At 46.9% G+C, this 21,563-nt stretch overlaps 1 protein-coding gene across 2 annotated transcripts in view; it reads left to right on the top strand.

The window, feature by feature from the left end:
• DPYSL2 (dihydropyrimidinase like 2) overlaps window positions 1–21,378 on the top strand; it is a 54,833-nt gene extending 33,455 nt beyond the window's left edge. For both annotated transcript variants that reach the window (XM_063175213.1, XM_063175214.1), the window contains exons 4-14: window positions 106–270; window positions 1,034–1,095; window positions 2,180–2,260; window positions 3,521–3,589; window positions 7,500–7,620; window positions 10,726–10,882; window positions 11,039–11,180; window positions 11,369–11,539; window positions 14,594–14,773; window positions 17,444–17,609; window positions 18,585–21,378. In XM_063175213.1, coding sequence (XP_063031283.1) covers window positions 106–270; window positions 1,034–1,095; window positions 2,180–2,260; window positions 3,521–3,589; window positions 7,500–7,620; window positions 10,726–10,882; window positions 11,039–11,180; window positions 11,369–11,539; window positions 14,594–14,773; window positions 17,444–17,609; window positions 18,585–18,676 — 1,406 coding nt within the window. In that variant the 3' untranslated portion in view covers window positions 18,677–21,378. The remainder of the gene's footprint in view (window positions 1–105; window positions 271–1,033; window positions 1,096–2,179; window positions 2,261–3,520; window positions 3,590–7,499; window positions 7,621–10,725; window positions 10,883–11,038; window positions 11,181–11,368; window positions 11,540–14,593; window positions 14,774–17,443; window positions 17,610–18,584) is intronic.
• The last annotated feature ends 185 nt before the right edge of the window (window positions 21,379–21,563 follow it).

Here is a 21,563-nt window from a genome sequence, read left to right as displayed (position 1 = left end):
TTCCAGGATTTCCGAGCCCCCCCAAGGGTTGTCTTGGTCCGGAGCGATGTGCTGAGTTCCCGCACTGCACCAGCAATTTACCAGTGCTTTGGTTGTCATTCCCAGTTGACCACGTGGTGCCCGAGCCTGGGACCAGTTTGCTGACGGCGTTCGACCAGTGGCGAGAGTGGGCAGACAGCAAATCCTGCTGTGACTACTCCCTGCACGTGGACATCACTGAGTGGCATAAAGGTGTCCAGGAGGAGATGGAAGCTCTGGTTAAAGATCATGGTAAGCCAGGGAAGCCTTGCCCCTCCTTGTTTTTCAGGATCCCCTATTATTTAGGGCTGTCTCTCATGCAGTATTTTCCTTTTATATCCCAATGAAGCTGTTTTAGGCCCATTCTGGCTCCTTGAGAAGGTTTGGGCAGTTGGGATTGCAGAGGGCTCAGGGGTTGGGGCACACTGGTGTTGCAGCACTGATTTTCCTGAGGTGAATCTCCTGCTTTTCCCATGCAGAGCAGCTCCTGTGTCCAGTGAAGGGTCCATCAGTGCCCTTGATGACACCTACAGCCATTAAAGTGCTGTAAACAAGGGAAATAAGAGCCCCAGGAGGACCAATCCAGCTCTGGATGCTAAAAGTGAAGAGCTGAGTAAAACGACCTCATAGGTTTTCCCCCTCTTTATTTACCCTTGGCATTTCATCCTCAGGCTGGAGTAATTTTCCATCCTGATTGTAGTTTGAAAACCCAGCATTTTATGCCATAATGGGAGCTTCCCCCATGTGCTAAAGGCTGTGGAGGAAAAGCCAGCTTAGGATCAGTCAGGGTCCGTTTGGACACGTCACAGACACAGATTTCCCATTGTTCTCTCTGGAGGGTGAGGGGGATCAGCCATGCAGGCCCAGTCTCTGATTTTGGGTGAGATACAGTTTTGCTTTTATTTTGTTACTCAACCTCCTATGGAATTATGAGTGAATTTATGGAATTATTGCTGGCGGCTGATTTAGAGATTGTAGTCCATGGCTTTACTGCAATGTGCTCTCTTTCCCCAAGGTGTGAATTCCTTCTTGGTGTACATGGCCTTCAAAGATCGCTTTCAGCTCAGTGATTCTCAGGTAGGAAGGAAGCTTTGTGTTTAATTTGTCACAAATTAGTGTTTAAGTTATAAGTTAAGATATCCTGGGATCTGACACTCTATCCTGGTTCCAATCTTTATGTGTGTAACAATACCTAAGATTGGCAACACCACCCATAGCTCTGCTGTGAAGATTATATTTTTAATTAAAAATAAAACCTAACCAACAGCAAACCCTGAAAGGCCTGGCTGAGGGAAGCAATGGTAAAACTCGTTTTGAGAGGTTGGAGGTTTTTTCCCAGCTCTTTGGGGTAGAAGCAGTGGCAGTTCTTTGAATTGCTGCTTTATGCCTCTGCACAGGGCAGGACAGGGAGATCTCTGGGCTAATTATAATTATTCTGTTTAGAAGCTAAAACTGATCCTGATCCAGAGGTGTTTTTTTGGTGGTAGAATCACTGGGACCTTAGAAAGGAATTAATTGCTCTCCTGTTTGCTGTTCTGGTGGGCACATTTGGGCACATTTAGCTGTTCAGAGGAGCAGTTTATGTTTCTGAGGGCGTGGGAGGAGAGGAATGCCTGGGAGTGTTGGTGTGTGAGTTATCTCTGAGGGCTCTGGAAACATTTTGATGAGGGAACATTGATGGCGCCAGTTGGGGGTTACTGGACCTGAGCCCTCTCAGAGTGGCTGCTGGAGTGGGAAATCATACTGCTCCTACCTCCAGACACTGGATTTCCATGGAGAACATGCCCCCAGCACTCAGATATAAGGGATGTTTTTCGTGCCAGGCACCAGTAAATGAGACATCAAACAGGTACAACTCTGCAAGTCCTTTAAAATCATCCAGCTGTGGGGCTTGAGTTGTTGCTGTTTCTTCCTCCCGTACTCCAAACCTGCCACTGGATAAATCCTTCTTTGCCACATTAGCAGCATCCAGCTGTAGAATTGGGAAATCCAGTGATAGGCATGAAAATGATTTGCTTCTCTCCAGCAAACCACATTTTATATTGCTTAGTGCTTGTCTTTCTCTTTTCTCCTCTGCAAAATTGTGTTTTCTCTGTGGATCTGGGTTGTGGCCTCCCCAGCAGGTGTGTTCCTGGTGTGATGTGTGTTCTCTGTCCCCCAGATTTACGAGGTCCTGAGTGTGATCCGGGACATTGGCGCCACGGCCCAAGTGCATGCTGAGAACGGTGACATCATTGCTGAGGTATGGCCTGTTTATTCTCCGAGTTATTGCCTTCAAATGCTGGGAGGGGTTTAAATTCCGGCTCCTCCTTTGCAAACTCAGAGCCACCCAAGCTTTTGAGAGCATGGCAAAAGCTTGGGTGGGAGCTGGGGTTGTTCAGCCTGGAGAAAAGGAGACTCAGGGGTGACCTTATCACTCTCTTCAGCTTCCTGAAGGGTGCCTGTGCTGAGCTGGGGTCGGTCTCTTTCTCCGGGCAACAACAGACAGAACAAGAGGACACAGTCTAAATTGTGCCAAGGGAGATACAGGCTAGAATTAAGGAGGAAGTTTTTTACAGAAAGAATGGTGAAATACAGGAATCATCCACCCACGGAGGTGGTGGAGTCACCATCCCTCAATGTATTTAAAAAAAGACTGGATATGGTGCTTGGTGCCATGATCTACTTGAGGTGTTAGAACATGGGTTGGACTCGATGATCTTAAAGGTCTCTTCCAACCTAGAAATTCTGTGAGTCTGTGCATGGTTGTACCAAGGGTGTGAGTGGGGCTGTGCAGCAGTTTTTAACCCCTTTGACACTGATAAAATAGGTTTTTGTGGCAGCTTACAGTTTGGGATGGATATTGGGCATCTCTGCCTCTCTCCCCAAAAGTGAAAAGCTGGGTGTGACTGTCACTGTGGGGAACAAATTGTTCTGCAGGGCATAAGAAGAGGGGGAGTGGGAAGGGATGTAGCTTCATACAGTACATGGGGTGCTGATGTTTGGGATCTGTTTATCCTTCAAACAGCAGCAAGGGAGAAATGTTAATAATGTATTCAATTTAATCTTATCTCCAGCTCATTTGGTACACTGTGTCTCAAGCACCCAGAGGATTTCTGTGTTCTTTGACTGGGCAAGAGCCCGCTCCAGTCCTTGAGCCCAGTTGCAGGATGATTTTTTCCACGAGTTATCATTTTGCCACATCTTAAAGATGATTTTATAGACACAAATGAGTGCTGAAAGTCGAGGGGCTATGAGCCCAGTGTGAAGAGAATCCAAATAAAATGTTTCCTTGACCTCCTGTGAACAAATCAGCAAGGTTTTGTGAGCTCTGGTTATTCTCAGCAAGGGGAGTTGGACAGGACTTTCTTGCAGGGCCCTTATGCAAAGCCCCATGTGATTTTTAGCCAGCACAGATGCTCAGGATCTCACTCATGCCCCTTTCCAATAGCTGTGTGTACTGCAAGAAAAATTCCCTGTTGCTTTAAATCTCATCCATGCTCTTTTTTCTTCTCTGCCTTAGGAGCAGCAAAGGATCCTGGAGCTGGGGATCACAGGCCCTGAAGGGCATGTGTTGAGCAGACCTGAAGAGGTGAGAACTCCCCTGCCTTTGCATTTAAACCCTCCCCAATTTCGTAATATCTCTCCATTAAATGCTTCGTGTTGGGATGAATGTGGCTGGAAACAGGATTTTTATGCATTTGGAGTTATGTTGGTGGAATTCTACTATTGTCCTTTCTAAGTCTGGTGTCTTGGGCTTCTCTCTTGGTCATTATTTTGTCAGACTTCCAGTGAATCAGCAGAATTTTTAAATATATGCCCAAATCTTAACATTGTTTTATGTACTTCCATAGCTTCCATTACTGTGATATTTGATATTTTGATGAAATTTTACCAATGGTGTGGGTTTTTTTACAGCAATGGATGAAGTGGTTTGCTGGAGGCACAGAAAATATGTACCAGAGAGAGGAGGTCATGCTCAGGCCTTAGCGCAGCACTTTATTATAGTTACCCTTCATATTTCCCCATGGATTTCTCCAGGGATGAGCACTCCAGTCCCTCTAAGCCTTTGAAATAAATCCCAGAAGTTTTAAAGAGTCTTAAAACTTTTCCTTTGAGGTTGTTTCCCATTGCATTCTTCACTCACAGTCCTTCACTGTCTCTAAGCCGGACACCTCACCATGGCATTCCAGGTTTGTGGGGTTCATCTGTTCTGTGCAAGCAGCTCTTTTTGTTCCTCCAACATCCTGGGGCTTTGCTGCCTTCCAGATGTGGCAGCTGGGAGCTGGGGCTGTGAGATCATCCACACATGCTCCTCATGCTCACTCTGCATTTCCTCCCCTGGATTCTGACAAACAGCATCCAGAGGCAGTTCAGTGGGAACATAAATCATTCTGTTGCCTAGAGAAAAAAAACAACAAGCTCCACTTGTAAGTGAATTAACACAGAATCTGTGTGTGGCTCCCAGAGCTGGAATCTTTTGCTTCCTGAAATTGTGAGCACTTTGCACTGAGCTTTCCAGTCAGTCATCCAATTTGTGATTTTTTTAAACATATTTTTTGGCCTGCCAACATTTTTTTTTTGGGAACAGATGCTGGTGTGACACTTCACGGAGTTCAATTTGTGTTGCGTTCAAGGGAATGCTGCTCTTACCTTAAAGGATCTGGACATCAAACCAGCCAAGTTGTGTCTGGCTGTTTAAGAGCTCATCCTTCATGGAGCAGGAGCTTTAAAGTGTGAGTTGTGTGGCTCCCAGGCATGGATGGATTGTTAGTCTGTGCAGGACTGTGCTCTACCTCAGTGCAGGGAGGAGAGAGGCAGCCTGAGGACGCGTGGCTGCTGCAGATGAGGCTCAGTGAAGCCTCTCCCTGATGTCAAATGGGGCGGCCTCTGTGCAGCTGAACTCAGCTGTGCTCTGCCCAGGCTTGGGAAGCATTTGGTCCAACATTCTCCGCCTTGAAAGTCATAGGAAGCAGAGCAGGAAACGATGTCATCTGCTTCCCTCCTCCCCCTCTCTGCAGCGCGGGAGTGACTCTGCTTTAAAAACATCCAGCTCCCCTTGGGCTGGCTGCTGAAAGAGGCCAGTTTCCAAGGGTGGCAGCAGATCCCTAATTCCTGTTGACTTCAGTGAAGGGGATGTTTGTTGTGTCTCTCTGGGGTGCGGTTGACACTAGAATTGGTTTTCCTGCTGTCCTTCAGGAAATGCAAAGCCCATCCTAAGGATGGTTGGCATCTGACTGGACAGCTCTGTCATTCAGTGCTCCATCTACAGCAAACCAGCAGGACTTGCTGAGCAAATCTAAAACATTTATTAACTCAAAACTCCTACTCATTTCTGGTAGAATATATCAGAGTGAAGCATTCAGGGGCTGGCCACATGCACTTGTGTCTTGGAGTACACACATCTGAATTCCCAGGCTGGCAGGAGGCTCAAATTGAGGCTTAAGTTTCACTGCTGACTCAGGGGTTTAGCTTTGCTCACCTCAGTGTTCAGCACATTATTCCAGCCACAAAACAGGGCCTGAGTTAAGACAGCACCATCCCAAGTCAGCCTCACCCATCACTTTCTGGAAAACTCTCCCCCTCACAGCTCAGTTCATTCTGTGATGACTTTTCAAGCAGTCCATCATTTTTTTTGTTTTTATTTCAGCCACAAAAATGCTGGAAGTACAAGCAGTTGTAATGCTCCAGGAAATGTCTGTCTTCTTTTTTGGTTTGTTTTGTTTTTTTTTTTTTTTTTTCCAAGAGAACTGCTGTGCTAGGGCTTCTAATGCATCCTGGTAATTGCAAACATTCTGCTTTGGACTACTTGTTGGGTTATTGTTATATGCCTGTCACCATAGCATCTGGGCACAAGGCAGGAATTCAGCAGCCTTGTTCAGAAAATACTCTCCTGCTGCTTCACAGTTGCTCAAATGCCCTCTGCCCAAAAGTCTGGAGGTGTGTGTTGTTTCATCTCTGCTTTGCCTGGTGGGAAACGGAGGCACGGAGTGGAAATGTGGTTCCCAGGTGCTGCAGAGGCAGAGCTGTGCACAGACCCGCTCTAGTGGGGAGTTTGCAAAGGGAGGCCATGGCCTGGAAGCTCTGGCCTGTCTGAGTCCTCCCCTTGTCTCTCAGGAGGGACAACGGGCTTTTCTTGGCTCTTCCTTTCAGCCTTTGTGAGTGCTGCTGGCTGTGACGCTTTGGGTCCAACATCCTGGAACAAAACCCTCCGTCACAGCCTTTCCCGTGTGTCTGGGGCATCTGGGCGAGAAAATACCCCCTTGTGAGCATCCCCTGCTGGGGCTGTAACCACCCTGCTGACTCTGGGGGGCTGGTTTTCTGTAAAAACTCCTGGCTGTTGTTTTCCTGGGGCATTCTGGCTGCACACACGGCATGAGTGCAAGTGGTGGCATTGCTGGCATGAGTCGAGCTGTTCAGGACACTTGGACATCAGCCTGGCCATGGTTCCCTAAGCTGGTGGTTCTTTTCCTCCAAGCACAGTGTTGAGAGCCAGCAGTGACAGAATCCCAGAGTGATTTGGGTTGGAAAGGACCTCAAAGCCCACTCAACCCCACTCCTGCCATGGGCAGGGACACCTTCCACTATTCCAGGATGCTCCGAGCCCCATCCAGCCTGGCCTTGGAGACTGCCAGGAATGGGACACATTCCTGCAACCTGCCTGGGCAATGTATTCTGGGGCAGGTGATGATGATTTGAGGCACTTGGGCTGTGATCAGTCACTGCAGGGCAGATTATCACAAGTGCTAAGTGTGTGTCAATGCCACCAGAGTCCATGGAAGAGGTTCTGGGAGCCTGTTGCATTGGGGAATCTGGTGGGGGATTGCTCTGGGTTTGTTTCCTCTGTTGCTCACTTGGAAAATGTCTGTGGCATTGCTGGCAGCAGGCACAGTGAGCATCACCCAGCTGCTCAATCTGTCCCTGGATCCTTTGATTGGGATGTGTGATCCATAAAGTCAGAGTGATGCCCTGAGGCTGCAGTTACAACATGACCCTCAGTTTGGCTGAGGTTAATTCTCTGTACACATGCAAGGAAGAGCAGTTGATTTATGGGGTGGTTCACACTCTCTCAGATCCCAAGCCAGAGATTGTAGTGGAGAGTACAATTTAGGATGCTTGTTTGCAAATGTGGTTTACCAGAGTATGTGGTACAGCATCTCCCTTCTGCGTGGGCTGGAGCAGGAGCAGGTCTGTTGAGTCAACATTTAGTTGCTTATTTTTTTGTAGGTTAAAGAAGGGGCTTGATCATTCTGACCCTGGGCACTTGGAGTGTTGTTTTAGTACAGGCAGAGGGGCTCTGAAGTGGCCTGGGAGAAAAGGTAGTAATGAGAGGGAACTGCAGCTTGATGTCATTTAACTGCTGTGATTACACTGTGCCTTTTCAGGCACAGAGGTGGGAAATACTTTGTCACTCCTTGTTTTCTGGGAGAGCAGGGTGTGTGACTTGTGAGGATGAGTGGGGTGCTGTTGGGTGTCCCTGACCTGCCGCCTCTGTTTCTCAGGTGGAGGCAGAGGCTGTGAACCGGGCAATAACCATTGCCAACCAGACCAACTGCCCCCTGTACATCACCAAGGTGATGAGCAAAAGTGCTGCTGATGTCATTGCTCAAGCCAGGAAAAAGGGTAAGTTATTTCCTCCTTAGCTCATGCACCTCTGCCAACATCAGCTTCATCCCTACAGGAAAGGTTTCTTTTTCATTTCCAGCACATGAGGATTCAGTGGTTGGGTCAGAGCCAGGAGCTGCTTGTTCTGCTCAGTCCTGAGCTTGTCTATTCACACTCATCCTCCCCCACCAAGCCATGTGCCTTCATGATATCACAGAGTCATTCTATGCTCTCTCCATGTGGTGAATTCCCCCAGAGGCTGCAACTGGGTCCTCCTTCCAGCTGCTGTGGTTTTCCCTTGTTGCATTCTGCTGCGCTTCCTGGGGTCAGCAGTGATTCCTGCTGGAGTTCTTGACTCACAAGCTCTGTTGTATTTAGCTGGAGTAGCCAAAAAAGCTCACCAGTTGTAGCTGTTGGGCTGTACTTCTTGTTTGTGGAATCGGCTTTTCATGTGGTGTAACTCATAGCCTGACATCCACGCAGGGATGAGAATCAGCAGGCTGGGTTAGGTTTGGGAATTGTGACTGCCTCTAATAACTCTGCTTGGGGATGCTGCAAGAAGCAAGACTCAGACCCCCTGTGGATGCTGCTGTCATGTCTCCTCTCTGACTGAGGCTTGTGAGGGAGCTGAACTGCTCTGAGGGATGCAGGAGCTTCCCCCAAGCCCTTCCCCTGTTGCCTGGCCCTCAAGGAGTCAGGATTGCCCACAGAGTGAGTGCTGTCTGCTGCTTTATCCTGTGACTAAACCTTTCACTTCTATTTAAAGCTGCTCTGGTTGGGTGAGTAACCAGGAGGGATGATTTACCCCCTTCTTTCCTCACAAGGCTTGGATTTAATTTTCTGCAGCCTAAATAAGCCTGGATGGGTATACAAATGACATCACTTTCCATCTGGGTGTTTGATGTGAGAGGAGCTGATTTCCAGCAAACAGATTGGTGTTTGTGCATCAGCTCCGGGAGTATTTTGGTCCCGTGATTCCTGTGAAAGGAATTGGTGAGGAGGACTGATTTTCAAGGCTGTCTGTGAAAGCAGCTCAAGCTGTTTGGAATGAATCTTCCTCTCCCAGCTCCATCAGAGGGGATCATTCTGAAGGAAGATGCATTGACCAAATGTGGCAGTAATGTGGCTGCATGCTGCATCCCCCCAGGAAAGAACTTGATGTCGTAGTGCAGTTGTATCCTGAGAGCCAGGGAAGTCTCTCTTCTCTTTTCCAGATAAAAATATTGAAGGCATGTGCCCCACAAAGGTGGAGCATCAATAGAAACATCTTCTTGCTGCACTCAGTGTCCTGAGACAACCAGTTGAAAGTGGAGTGGGGCTTTGGGATGAGGGACCACACACCTGGATCACAGAAAGCCATAAAGCACAACTTGGCTTGTGTGGATGTTACCCTGCCTGTGAAAGGTGCTGGGATTGTCCCAGATGAATGATCAACAGGGATCGCTTCACTCAACCTCCTGAGTGAGCCAAAACATGCAGTTTTCATTCAAAATGTGTTTTCTCCTTATAAAGAGAATTTGGGGTATAAACAGTGCCCCATCCTCTGTTCCTTTTATTCAAATAACTCAAGTTCAGTGCTGTGCAGTAACCCAGAAGGGCCACACGCACTGGTCTTGCCCTCCCAAACAATAGAGGAAATATAACCAAAGACTATCCAAGGCAAAAACAATCAATCCAAGGATTGACTTGCTAAATGGCAAAGAACAGACATTATATAAAGCCAGATGTTCCCAGTGGCTTTTGTATGGAGGAGATTCCCTGCAGACTCCATCGCTGGCAGATTGGGGCCTGAAAACATCACTCCCTGCAGAACAATATTGCCAGTGTGCTGGACCACAAGAGGCCTCCCATTAACAGCCAGCATGTGTTTGGCCTTGTTTTGTTTTCAGAACCCTATTTGGGGCCAGTGATGTCAGGGAGCTTCTTCTTTTGCTCCTGGAAGCTCTCTAGCAAAGGCTGTTCCTGGACCTCCTGCGTCAGCAGGGTCCTGGGAGCAGCATGGAGCCAGTTAATCATCATCCTGCCTCAGCTAGGAGGCTCTTTCCAGCTGTCTTGAGCCCCCAGAGATGTAACAGTAGCTCTGGCAGTATAGTGAAAGAAATATTCTGTGTTTTCATTCTGCATGGTGAGGTGTGAGACCCTGCTGACCAGCTCTGGTCGTCCCTCTGCCCATCTTTCCTGACAGAAATATTTAGGGTTGGCATCTCGGCTGCCCACATCTTTGGTAGGCAGATCCAAACCCGTGAAGTGCTTGGGGAGGCAGATGGGTGGGCACAGAGCAGATTTTGGTGAGGTTGCATTTGGTAAGCAGATCCCTGGGACTGCCAGCTTGTGCTGCTTTTGAAGTTGCAGCATGTGCTTGGTGTGCAGATGGTGCTGGTACATTCCAGCTTGCAGAGTATCCTGGCCTTAAGGATCTGCTGTTCCTTCATGTGGCTCCAAAAATGTTAATGAGGAGGAAGGATGCACTGGTGGTGAGCGCACTGGACAGAGTCAGGAGATGCAGTTCCATTTCCCAGTTCTGCCACAGATTTGCTGTGTGCCTTGGGGGGATCACAGAGTTCCCTTGCATTGCATTTGTGAACCAGGAACTCTGATATTTCCCCTGTGATGGGTTTTCTTTGTATGTGGAAAAACTTTCCTGCTAGGAGTTTTCTCTCACCTGGTCTATGCATAGACCCTACTCCAAGAAACCTGGCCTTGTTAGAAGGTCTTTATTCAAACTATAATTTATAAAAACTCTTTTTAAAATCCTTTTTCTTGCACATCTCTTCTAGATCAGACTGGATCTCCTCACTCCCTTGCAGTTGCTCTCAGGTTCTTCCAAAGTTCTTGGCTCAGGATAAATAAATAATAAAATGAATATAAGCAATAAAATGAATCTTTACAGTAACCATTTCAAGACCAATTAATCAGTGCCAACCTCTGCAGTTGTGTAAAGGGTTGTTTTGCTGCTCCCAGCTCTGGTCAGTAGCAATATCTTTATTTAGTGCTTCAGAGGAAGCATCAGGCAGCCCTGCAGCATGTGTCCTTTCCCAGGAGATGCTTTCTGCCAGGAAGCCAGGCTGGAAGTGCACATTCCTTGGCGTTCACAGAAGGTTTATGTGTGTCCCTGTCCCACAGGCACCGTGGTGTATGGAGAGCCCATCACAGCCAGCCTGGGCACCGATGGATCCCATTACTGGAGCAAGAACTGGGCAAAGGCAGCAGCTTTTGTTACATCTCCACCACTGAGTCCTGACCCGACCACTCCTGATTTTCTCAACTCACTACTGTCCTGGTGAGTGGAGCTTTCTGTGTTCAAACAACATGTGATTCATCACGAGGAAATGGGTGATAAAAGGGATGTTGCTGCCAACAAGCAAAAAGCTGTTTTACCTTCAGGAGCATTCCTGTTACCGTAAAATATCTTGAATACCTTTTGTTTTTCTTCCAGTGGAGACCTCCAAGTGACTGGCAGTGCCCACTGCACCTTCAACACTGCTCAGAAAGCTGTTGGGAAGGACAACTTCACCCTGATCCCTGAAGGAACCAATGGCACCGAGGAGAGGATGTCCATCATCTGGGATAAGGCTGTGGTAGGTCACACCTGTCATGGGTTTACATTTCAGCTGGACATTGAGAGTGGAAGGAGCTGCAGGAATGTGTTACTTTCTTGTCATGGTCCTTCCACGTGGTGTTCTTAGCCCTGTGGAGATCCTTGGGAATCTGCTGCACTGCCAGCTCTTCGCTGGCTCACGCAGTGACTCCTGTGCTGTCCCCCCAGGTGACTGGCAAGATGGACGAGAACCAGTTCGTGGCTGTGACCAGCACAAACGCAGCCAAAATCTTCAACCTGTACCCGCGCAAGGGCCGCATCGCCGTGGGCTCCGATGCCGACCTGGTCATCTGGGACCCTGACAGCGTCAAAACAATCTCTGCCAAGACTCACAACATAGTAAGGATGTTCCCTACCATTCCCTATGTCCTTTACCCCTCTCATCCTCAGTGCCAGGCTGTGCTGCCAGCAACGGGAGCTTGTGACAGCCCCGGGGTCATCTTCCCTGTGCCTGAAGCCCTGTCTGGTCTCACTGTGGAGCTCAGTTGTGTGAGCAGGATGAGTCCATCTGAAATCACATGGATTCCCCCTGGAGCAGAGAGCATATCTGCTCTTCCAGAGTGCTGGGTGCATAGATCTGAGCTCACAGAAAGCTCTTTAAATCCTCTAAAATACGCAAAGGCCTCGTAGGACAATGTGTTGTTTATGACATCCAGGCTTGCCAGTGGTGGGAATGGGAACTGCCCCTTTTCACTGAAGTTTTATCAGCTCATGGACACTTTTTCTAGAAATCTGGCCCAGATCCAGGGTCTGAGTGGATTTATACCACCTACTGATCTGGCACATGTGTGCGGAGTCAGGATTTTCCTGGTGGTGACCCCCAAATTAATTGGCAAAGGGCAGTACCCAAAACAACCAGACCTTCCCCTCAGCTCTTCTGCAGCTTGTCGCTGTTAGCTTCTGCAGTGGTAGCACTCTTAGGGACACTTTTGCTGAGTCCCATGCCTTACACCTGGCCCCTGCAGTTATCAAGCTGTCTCAGCCTGTGGGAATCTGCAGAATGGTTCCAGTGCAGGGGCCTGGCTAAAGTCTCTCTGTGACATTCAAGCCCTGTCTCAGAGAAAGCAGCCACTGTTTGCATTTGTTGACAACTTGTTTCGCTGCTGACTATGAACGTATGGAATCTTTCCCTGGAAAAAGAAAAAACTGCTTGTTCTTTTTCCCCATGAATGCTTTCATTCACTCTGGAGCTGAAGGAGCAAAATTTTCTTCCACACTTGGATCCCTGGGCACATTCACAAGGAAACATCATTTTTTTTAAAGGTTTGGTTCACTTCCCTGTGACTTAACTCTTTGTCAAAATTGGTCACAGATGCTTTTGCTTCATCTTGCCTCTGCTTAGGCTTCTGACAGAGGAATTCCAGGAGTCTGGTCACTTCAGTCACCTCAGAGGTGCTTCCAGACTCCTTCCAATCTGGAGAGGAATGACTTAAGAAGACAGAACCCAACAACTCACTGCTTTTAAGTGTCAGAATTCATGGTCTGAACCTGGGCATGTACTTATGCATAGCTCAGAGAGCTGGAAGTAGTTTGGGTGGAGTGCTTGAAAGTCATTTCTATTTAGTGGCTGTTGTCTTTGGGAAATGAACTGGGCTCTTTCAGTTTCCTGACACAGAACTCATAGACTTTCTCTTTTGTGGATATGCCCAAGTGCAGTCAGGATTGGTTCCACGATTTTGGCATGGATCTGGGCAAGACAACGGAGAAGCAGATCCATTCAGGAGTATTTTTGTCTGCTGAAAGCTGCACATCCCCCAAAACCCTGACAGTGTGTCAGAGGCCCCAGCACTCAGCTGTGGCTAAAGGCTGCACCCTTGAGCTGTGCCAAGAGCATTGAGGAGGAAGGGCTCTCATTGCCAAGAGTTTGAAAAGCTGAGCAATCACAGCTTGTTTGCTTACAAACACATCTCTGACCTCGTCCCCTGTCATTGCTTTGCCTGTTGTACCTGGCGTCACACCTGAAGCTACATCAGGAGGAATTTCTCCATGCAAAGGGTGATTAGACATTGGAAGGGGCTGCCCAGGGAGATTTGGAGTCCCCATCCCTGGAGGTGTCCAAGGAAGGCAGTCTGGACATGGCATTCTGGGCCAGTGACAAAGTGGGAATCAGGCACAACTTGGACTCAGTGACCTTGGAGCTCTTTTCCAACCTTAATGATTCCCAAAGTCTGTAATTTTTTGGGTCTCACGATGCCTTGTGTTAGAGGAGAAACTGATACAAGTGATGCCCTTGGAGTCCAGATATCCTGGTTTGGCCAAGCAGAAAACAAAAGGCCCCTTGACAGTCAGGCACAGGGACACCCTCTGATTATGTGGCCTTGGACGATTGCTACTTTTTTAAATGTTTGAGCAACTTACGGATATTTTCCAAGAATTCGCACTGCTCTTGCCACTCTCTGGCAAGGAAGCATCAGGAGCTGGAGAGGGAGGTGGTGTTGTTCTTGGAAGCAGCCTAATCCATAAGCTCCCGACCCAGCCTCCTCCTTTACCACCCCAGTTCTTTTCAGGCTGGACCTGGTTCAGACGTGGTTTAACCACTGCTCTGGCTAATTGCAAAGCTGCACTCAGGCCTCCCATACTTATAACACACTTCAAGGGCAAACTCCATCATTAACTCGGTAAAAAAGACCTGCATTTGACTCAGAGATGGTCACTAGAGTAACAGTCCCCAAATGACATGGTTGCAGTGCATCTCATTCCAGGATGTTTCACATTTGCAGTGATTTCTTTCAAACTTGCCTTTTTTCCATGGTGTGATGTTTCCAATCCAGTTAATTGAGGATGAGTAATCCCATTAAAATAAAATAAGATTGTCCTGGTCCCTGATCCATCAACCAAAACACTGGTTTAAAATACAGATTTTTCAGAATTATTCTTTTTAGTAGGAAGCTCACATAAAGCTTTCTGTGGCTCCTAAATCTGCCCCCAGCTCAACAGACATAGGTGCCTAAATATATTTAAACAGGGAGGCTCTCATTTGAAATTCTTTTTTCTCAGAGAAGAGAAAAAACAATTTCTTCCTCAGAGAAGCTGTGGCTGGAAGTGTCAAAGGGCAGGTTGCATGCCACTTGGAGCAACTGGATGTAGTGGAAAGGGTCCCAACCCATGGCAGGGGGTGGAATGGGATAAACTTACAGCCCAAACCATTCTGGGATTCTTTATGAACCTTATTTCAGTGGAAATTTTGCATTAATAAAGCCCTAAAGTTAGACTGATAATTTATAGCAGCCTTTATTAAATCACAGCAAATACAGCTCAGGTAAACACCGTTGAGTTTGCTTCCATCTGTCCTTAAAATTTTGGCAATTAGCATGGCCAGTGATTGCTAATTAAAGCCCAGTAGGCTCTGCTGGGTGAATATGTTTGCCTTATGTGCTGGTTTTCTCATTGCAGTCTCTGGAGTACAATATCTTCGAGGGCATGGAGTGCCGTGGGTCTCCCCTGGTGGTGATCAGCCAGGGCAAGATCGTGCTGGAGGATGGGAATCTCCACGTCACGGAGGGCTCTGGGAGGTACATCCCCAGGAAACCCTTCCCTGACTTTGTGTACAAGCGAATCAAAGCAAGGAGCAGGGTGAGTGTCAATGCCTGGCTGCACATTTGTTCTCTCCCTCTGACAACACCGAGTTAAAGTGGCTGGAAAACAGATGCTGTCCCCTGGCTCAGGCCACACTGCTGTTTCCTGGATGGGAGCCACATTTATCTCATTCCTCTTTCGTTTTTGCTGTTCGCTCAAGTCATTACAGGAATATACTTTGGATTGAGCTTGGGTTTTCTGCAGGTTTTAATTTTTCTCTCTCTGAGGAGGGCCAAACTGAATATGTGTCCAGGAACCCTTGAATTTTGCCATTTTGTCAAACTACCCAGAACCCACCAGGTTTCTCCTGTCACAGAGGTCCCAGGAAAAGTTATCATTAGCATTTATATATCAAAGCTCTCAGCAGCAATTTAGAATTGTAATTTCTACAGATATGTTATGCTGCTTTCCCTTCTGCCAGATACGATCAGATGCTCTTGTCTGGTGACTAGTGAGTCACAGGCACAGCCTACAGACTGCTTAAGAGGAACAATGTTCTATTTTTAAGAGGCTAAAATAGTTGGAAAATGATTCTCTAAAATGCACTCGTTCAAAACTGAACCTGTCTTTTGATATGCCTGAATTTGCCTGACAAGGGAGATGACACTGAACTCAGTTGCTGAGAATTGAAGGAGCTTATTTATAGATGAAATTATTTCTGGGGAGAAATTATTTTGCTGTTTGAAGTGTTGCCTTCTGCTGGACAACTCCTGACCTTTGTTGGTTCTGCTGGGCGCAAGTGATCCTCCCACTCCTTGCAAATCATCTTTCTTTGATTGTTCTTTTGAAGAAATTGTTCTTTTGAAGAAATTGCAAGTTATCAAAATTACAACCTAGCATAATTTAGCCCCATGGAGAACAGATCCCTGTTCCTGGGGTCAGGAACTGTGTCCTCCCACAGAAATACATGTCTGACCTATAAATCCAATTGGGCAGCATCTCAACTGGAATAATTGCATTTATCCCAATCTGCAGCTCCAGGGCTGGCCATTGAAGCCAGCCTGGCTCCTCTGGGCTGCCCTGCTGGTCTCAGCACTGCTTGGCTTTTTGGGGATGAGTAATAAGGTGCATTTGAGACCTGTCAGGAGCCTTTAATCCAGGGGCACATAGATTGGGATCATTAAAGGACAGCACCTTTGGGGCAGGGGACAGACTGGCTGGAGCCACAGCACATTCCATGTCACATACTAATTAGTAGGCATCTTGTCCTGCACAGAAATCTAGAGTCAGAGTAGGAACCTATGTTCTTCCCAACTCACAGTATTGCACAGCAAGGATGATCCAAAAGTGGGGGTTTTTAGGAGTGCAGAGCAGCCAAGTCCATATTGCCAAGGAGCCTTGGGGTGCCCACGGACTCAGGGAACCTCAGCTCTCCATCATGGAAGGTGTTGAGCTGCACCAACATCTGTTTTAGCTTGTGGGAAAATAGTTGTTTGCTGCAAAACTGTTTGGGTTGGACAGAGACACAGACATGTTTATAAAGATAGATTTATATAGATATGGATGTAGAATAGGAATAGATGTAGATGCAATACAGATAGAGATATAAACATATAGATATATAGATAGGATATAATAGAGATATAAAATAGATATAGATATAATGCAGATATGGAGCTATGTATTAAATAGAAATAGACATGATATAGATGTAGGTATAATACAGATATAAATATGTTACAGATATAAATATATAGATATATAGATATAGATATGGATATAATATAGATGTAAAATAGATATAGATAAAATCTAGATATAGATACAAGATAAATATAGATAGAGAGCAGCTCCCCAGGGATGAGTACGGAAGAGATGCTGTGTGCTTTCAAATTTTCTTACCAACAGCCAATCCCGAAATGTGTGTCACTGGCTGAGCCACATCTGAGCAGCTGAGGGCTGCGTCGTGGCTGTGTTTTAAGGCTGTGTTGTGGCTGTGTTTTGAGGCTGTGTTGTAGCTGTGTTTTAAGGCTGTGTTGTGGCTGTGTTTGAAGGCTGTGTTGTAGCTGTGTTTTAAGGCTGTGTTGTGGCTGTGTTTTGAGGCTGTGTTGTGACTGTGTTTGAAGGCTGTATTGTGGCTGTGTTTTGAGGCTGTGTTGTAGCTGTGTTTGAAGGCTGTGTTGTACTGTGTTTTGAGGCTGTGTTGTAGCTGTGTTTTGAGGCTGTGTTGTAGCTGTGTTTTAAGGCTGTGTTGTAGCTGTGTTTTAAGGCTGTGTTGTACTGTGTTTTGAGGCTGTGTTGTGGCTGTGTTTTGAGGCTGTGTTGTACTGTGTTTTGAGGCTGTGTTGTACTGTGTTTTAAGGCTGTGTGGTGGCTGTGTTTGAAGGCTGTGTTGTGGCTGTGTTTTGAGGCTGTGTTGTACTGTGTTTTAAGGCTGTGTTGTGGCTGTGTCTTAAGGCTGTATTTTAAGGCTGTGTTGTGGCTGTGTTATGGCTGTGTTATGGCTGTGTTTTGAGGCTGTGTTGTAGCTGTGTTTGAAGGCTGTGTTGTACTGTATTTTAAGGCTGTGTTGTGGCTGTGTTTTGAGGCTGTGTTGTACTGTGTTTTAAGGCTGTGTTGTGGCTGTGTTTTAAGGCTGTGTTGTACTGTGTTTTGAGGCTGTGTTGTACTGTGTTTTGAGGCTGTGTTGTAGCTGTGTTTGAGGCAGTGTTGCCCTCTCTCCCTCAGCTGGCTGAGCTGCGGGGCGTGCCCCGAGGCCTCTACGATGGCCCAGTGTGTGAGGTGTCGGTGACACCCAAAACGGTCACACCAGCGTCCTCAGCCAAGACCTCTCCTGCCAAACAGCAGGCACCGCCCGTGAGGAACCTGCACCAGTCTGGGTTCAGCTTGTCTGGTATGTTATTTTGGGAATGATTGATTGTTGAGTGATCTATCGCACTGAAATCATGGCTGGTTTGTGCTCCCATGCTCTGAGTTCATTCTTCTGGGATAGGGATGGAATGAGAGAGGCTGTGGGGGGATTTCAGCTGTGAGCTTTTCCCTTTAGAGAGGAAGAAGAGTAGTACAGGAGTGGTCCTAAATTCCTGCTTCTTCTCATGATGTCACATGAATGCTCCAATGTATTCTGGGCTCAGTCCTTGGCTGGCTGTCTAGAGAGGGCAGATCACAGAATCCTGGAATAGTTTGGGTGGGAAGAGTCTTAAAGCCCATTCATTCCCACCCCCTGCCATGAGCAGGGACATCTTCCACTATCCCAGGTTGCTTCAAGCTGCATCCAGCCTGGCCTTTGACACTTAGAGGGATGGAGCAGTCACAGCTCCTCTGCAAATTTCACCCCAGCCCCTCACCACCCTCAGGGAGGAATTTCTTCCCAATATTTCATCTAACTGCCCTCCTTCAGCTTGAGACCATCCCAACTGTGTTTAGAAATGGGTATTTTCTGGTTTTAAGAGGCTTTAGCAAAAAACCCTTTTTTTTTTAAGATGACACAAGCTTCAGGAGAACTTTGCCAGCTGAGAGCAGCTCTGGATCTGGGATGTGGCAGATTTTATTTCTCAGCTGGTGCTTCAGTTGCAAGAAGGGCGGACTATAGAAAGGGATAGTAAAGCTGGCTAAGAGATAATCATTCATCCAGCTCTTACCTGTGCAGGACTGGGTGCTTCAGGTGCTCAGACCAGAACAGGTTTCAGCAGAATAAAGGCAGTGTGGGCCAGTGAAGGCTTTTCCTCCAAAGACAGAATCACAGAATGGTTTAGGCTGGAAAAGCCTTCTAAGAGCAAATCCAGTCATTGAGGCAGCATCAAAGTGCTACACCCACATGGATTTTAAACGCTGGCAGAGTTGGTGACTCCTCCTCTCTCTCCTACAGGGGCACAGATCGATGACAACATCCCACGCCGCACGACCCAGCGCATCGTGGCCCCGCCGGGTGGCCGTGCCAACATCACCAGCTTGGGCTAAGGACCAAACCCTCCTGTGCCCACTGGGTACACCTTGGGGGGACTGGGGCACCTGGAGACCCTTTTTGATTCTTTTAGAGCCTGTGACAGTTACTGCGGGCACCCAGTGTGGGGAGGGGCTGAAGTAAACGTACCTCTTTCAGTCCCCTCAGGTTCCTTCCTCATCTTCACCAACCCCTCGCACTTCCCCCCCCCTCAGCCCCTTACACATTTAAAGAAATAAACCGTGTTTTGACACCTCTGACATGAAAGAGTAAATGTAAAGAGGGTATTTGAGATACATGGTCTCTGTCCTATTCAGCATCTTTCTTTTAGTAAAGGAAGGATAAAGTGAATTTCCCAGGAGCTGCCTTCAAGACACACACACACAAAAAAAAAGGAAAGAAGTAAAAATAAATGCATAGAAAAAGCTTTTTTTTTTAATGTCAAGCAGAAGAGTAATTCAAGGGTTTTAAACTGGATATTCTGTAGGGTTCTGTGTTCCAACAGAATTAGCTAGGCAAGCATTAAGGACCAGGAATCCCAGCCTGTCTGTGGCCATTTTCCACCACCAGTGCTGAGGTCACTAGATGCTGCCAGGAGAGAGAAACAGGACCCAGCACTAGGAATGGCGGAGAACATCACCCCATCCAGTGGCTGAGCCAGAATCCTTGGGGACTTCTGTTCTGTTCAGTTGGTTTTTCCTTGGTTTCTTTTTTTCTCCTGGATTTTGCTGCAAATTAGGTCCTTGAGGAAACTTTTTTTTTTATGTTTGTGTGTGTGTTTTCAATATGTTTGTATCATTGTGTTTATGAAGCCTTACCTGAGAACTGGGAATCTCCCTGTTCTTCCCAAACCTCATCCAAGTCACAGATTCCCACCAGTGTTGCTGCCACTGCCACCCTGGTACTTCAGGTGTCCCTTAGTTGCATTTTCCAGACATTTCTTGTCATGTAGCTGCAGTAAGGGCATGGAGCAGGTCCATAGGATCTTCAGTCCATCAGGTCTTGAGCTGGTGCAAACAGAGGAGCTGGACACCATCTGAACTGCTGGGATGGAGTATCTGGAAGAGTTTGTAGCAGTTAGTTTTTCTTCTGTTCCTGAAGGTGGGTATGGACGGGCAGGGAGCTGTGGGCAAAGAGCAACACATTGCTTGAAAGATTTTTGTAGCAGAAACTCCCTCCCTGGCCATCAAGGAGAGGTTATTCAAAGCTTTGAGGGCTTATCTTTAGTTCTCAAAGGGCAGTCAGGGAATGTGTGCCGAGCACCTGTGGCAATTCCAGTGCAGGCCCAGCTGCTGTAACTGGGAGCTGGCTGGGTCCCCAGCAGCTGAGAATCTCTTGTACGAATGTCACGGCTATCCAGCCCTGCAGGAATCCTGCACAGGGGAAGGCCTGGCTGTTCCCCACCCAGCCTCACATGCCTAGGATTTGAGACACCATCAGTGGTCCTTAAAGGAATGCCTCAGCTTTGGGGCAGCCAGCAGGGTCTGGGTGTTTAACCACCCTCTGGGATCGAAGGTCTGGTAGCTCTGGGACTGGAGGCTTCTTGTTTTTGGGACATGGAGGATAAACCTGCACCCTCAGATCCCCACTTCTGCATAGCTGGAGGGCTCAGCAGTCCCAAGGACTTGTCTTCACAGAGCTTTTATTACCACAGTGTTGCCTCCACTGTCTGCCTGCCCTGGCACTTGGCTGCATCTTCTGCTCCCTCTTCTCTTTGTGCTTTGCCACCTCCATCAACCTTGTTTTTCCATAGTTGTATTTTCTTAAATGGTGTTTACAGGTTCTTTTAGGAAAAAAAATATATATATATATGAAGGCTTTCAAGAAATTAGTACCAAATTTGTTGTTATGAGGTATCAATGCTGGGATCTGCAGAGTGTCTGGAAGCTACTTAGCTACCCAAACCCTCCCAGCTGCAGCACCTAAACTCTTTAGGCCACTTTGAACACGAAAGTTAAGAAAAACTTTGCCATATTCCTCCACGTATTTTGCATTTAGGTTCAACTCCTGGGTCTTCTAGTTTTGCATAAAGAGTTTGCACTTTGTTTGTTAAGTAATCCATGAACTTAATATATATATTGCAGCTATTTTCATTTTTAAATTTTTTCTTTGTCACCTGTATGTTAAAATCAATTTGAACGAGTTGGGGAAAAAAAAAAAAGAATTGTGGATCTGTTTCAGTTCTACGAAACACTTGCGGCTCTTCAGTATTCACTTAAGTCTTCCTTTTTTTTTTCCTTCACTGACTCATGATAACTTGTTAAATTTTAATTTGTTCTTGAAAAGGAAAGAAAAAAAATCACAAAAAAAAAAGTTTTTTGCAGGCTATGTAAGCATGTTTTTTCTGTGAGAACTCGTCCGCTTTGTGTCTGTTTAATGAATGTCATATGTAAATGCTAAAAAAAGATGATGACTTAATGAATTAATTAATTAACCGCAGTGACTTGAAGCTCTAAAAATAATAAAAGAAAAAAGTAGGATTTAATACTAGCTGGATTTAACCCTTGGATTTGTGATTGTGAACCATGAGTGGAGGAGCTGTAAGTGCTAAAGCTGATCATGTGTGTAGACAAAGAGGAGTACTGATATTTGACCATTGTCTCAATGGCAAAAACAACCCCCCCATCCCAACCCCAAGTCTTGTGTTTTATTCCTTAAGAACTCTGTGTTATATTACCATGCGAACTCCTAATAAAGACAAAATGTTGTTGTTCCAGTAGGTGCACCTGTGTCTCAAGGCGCTTTGTGTTGTGTGTCGCTGTGTTCTGGGCTGTTGCCTTCAGCAGGGACAAACAGCCCTAAAAACCAGACAGGGGTGGGCTGATGTGGAGATGTGCAGGGGCGCAGCTGGAGAGGAACTCCCATGGTGATGGTAAAGATGAATTGATGGGCCACAGAGTCATT

The sequence above is a fragment of the Melospiza melodia genome, chromosome 23 (assembly GCF_035770615.1).
Source record: "Melospiza melodia melodia isolate bMelMel2 chromosome 23, bMelMel2.pri, whole genome shotgun sequence".
In the NCBI taxonomy this organism is placed as follows: domain Eukaryota; kingdom Metazoa; phylum Chordata; class Aves; order Passeriformes; family Passerellidae; genus Melospiza; species Melospiza melodia.
This window is presented reverse-complemented; position numbering and strand designations above follow the sequence as displayed.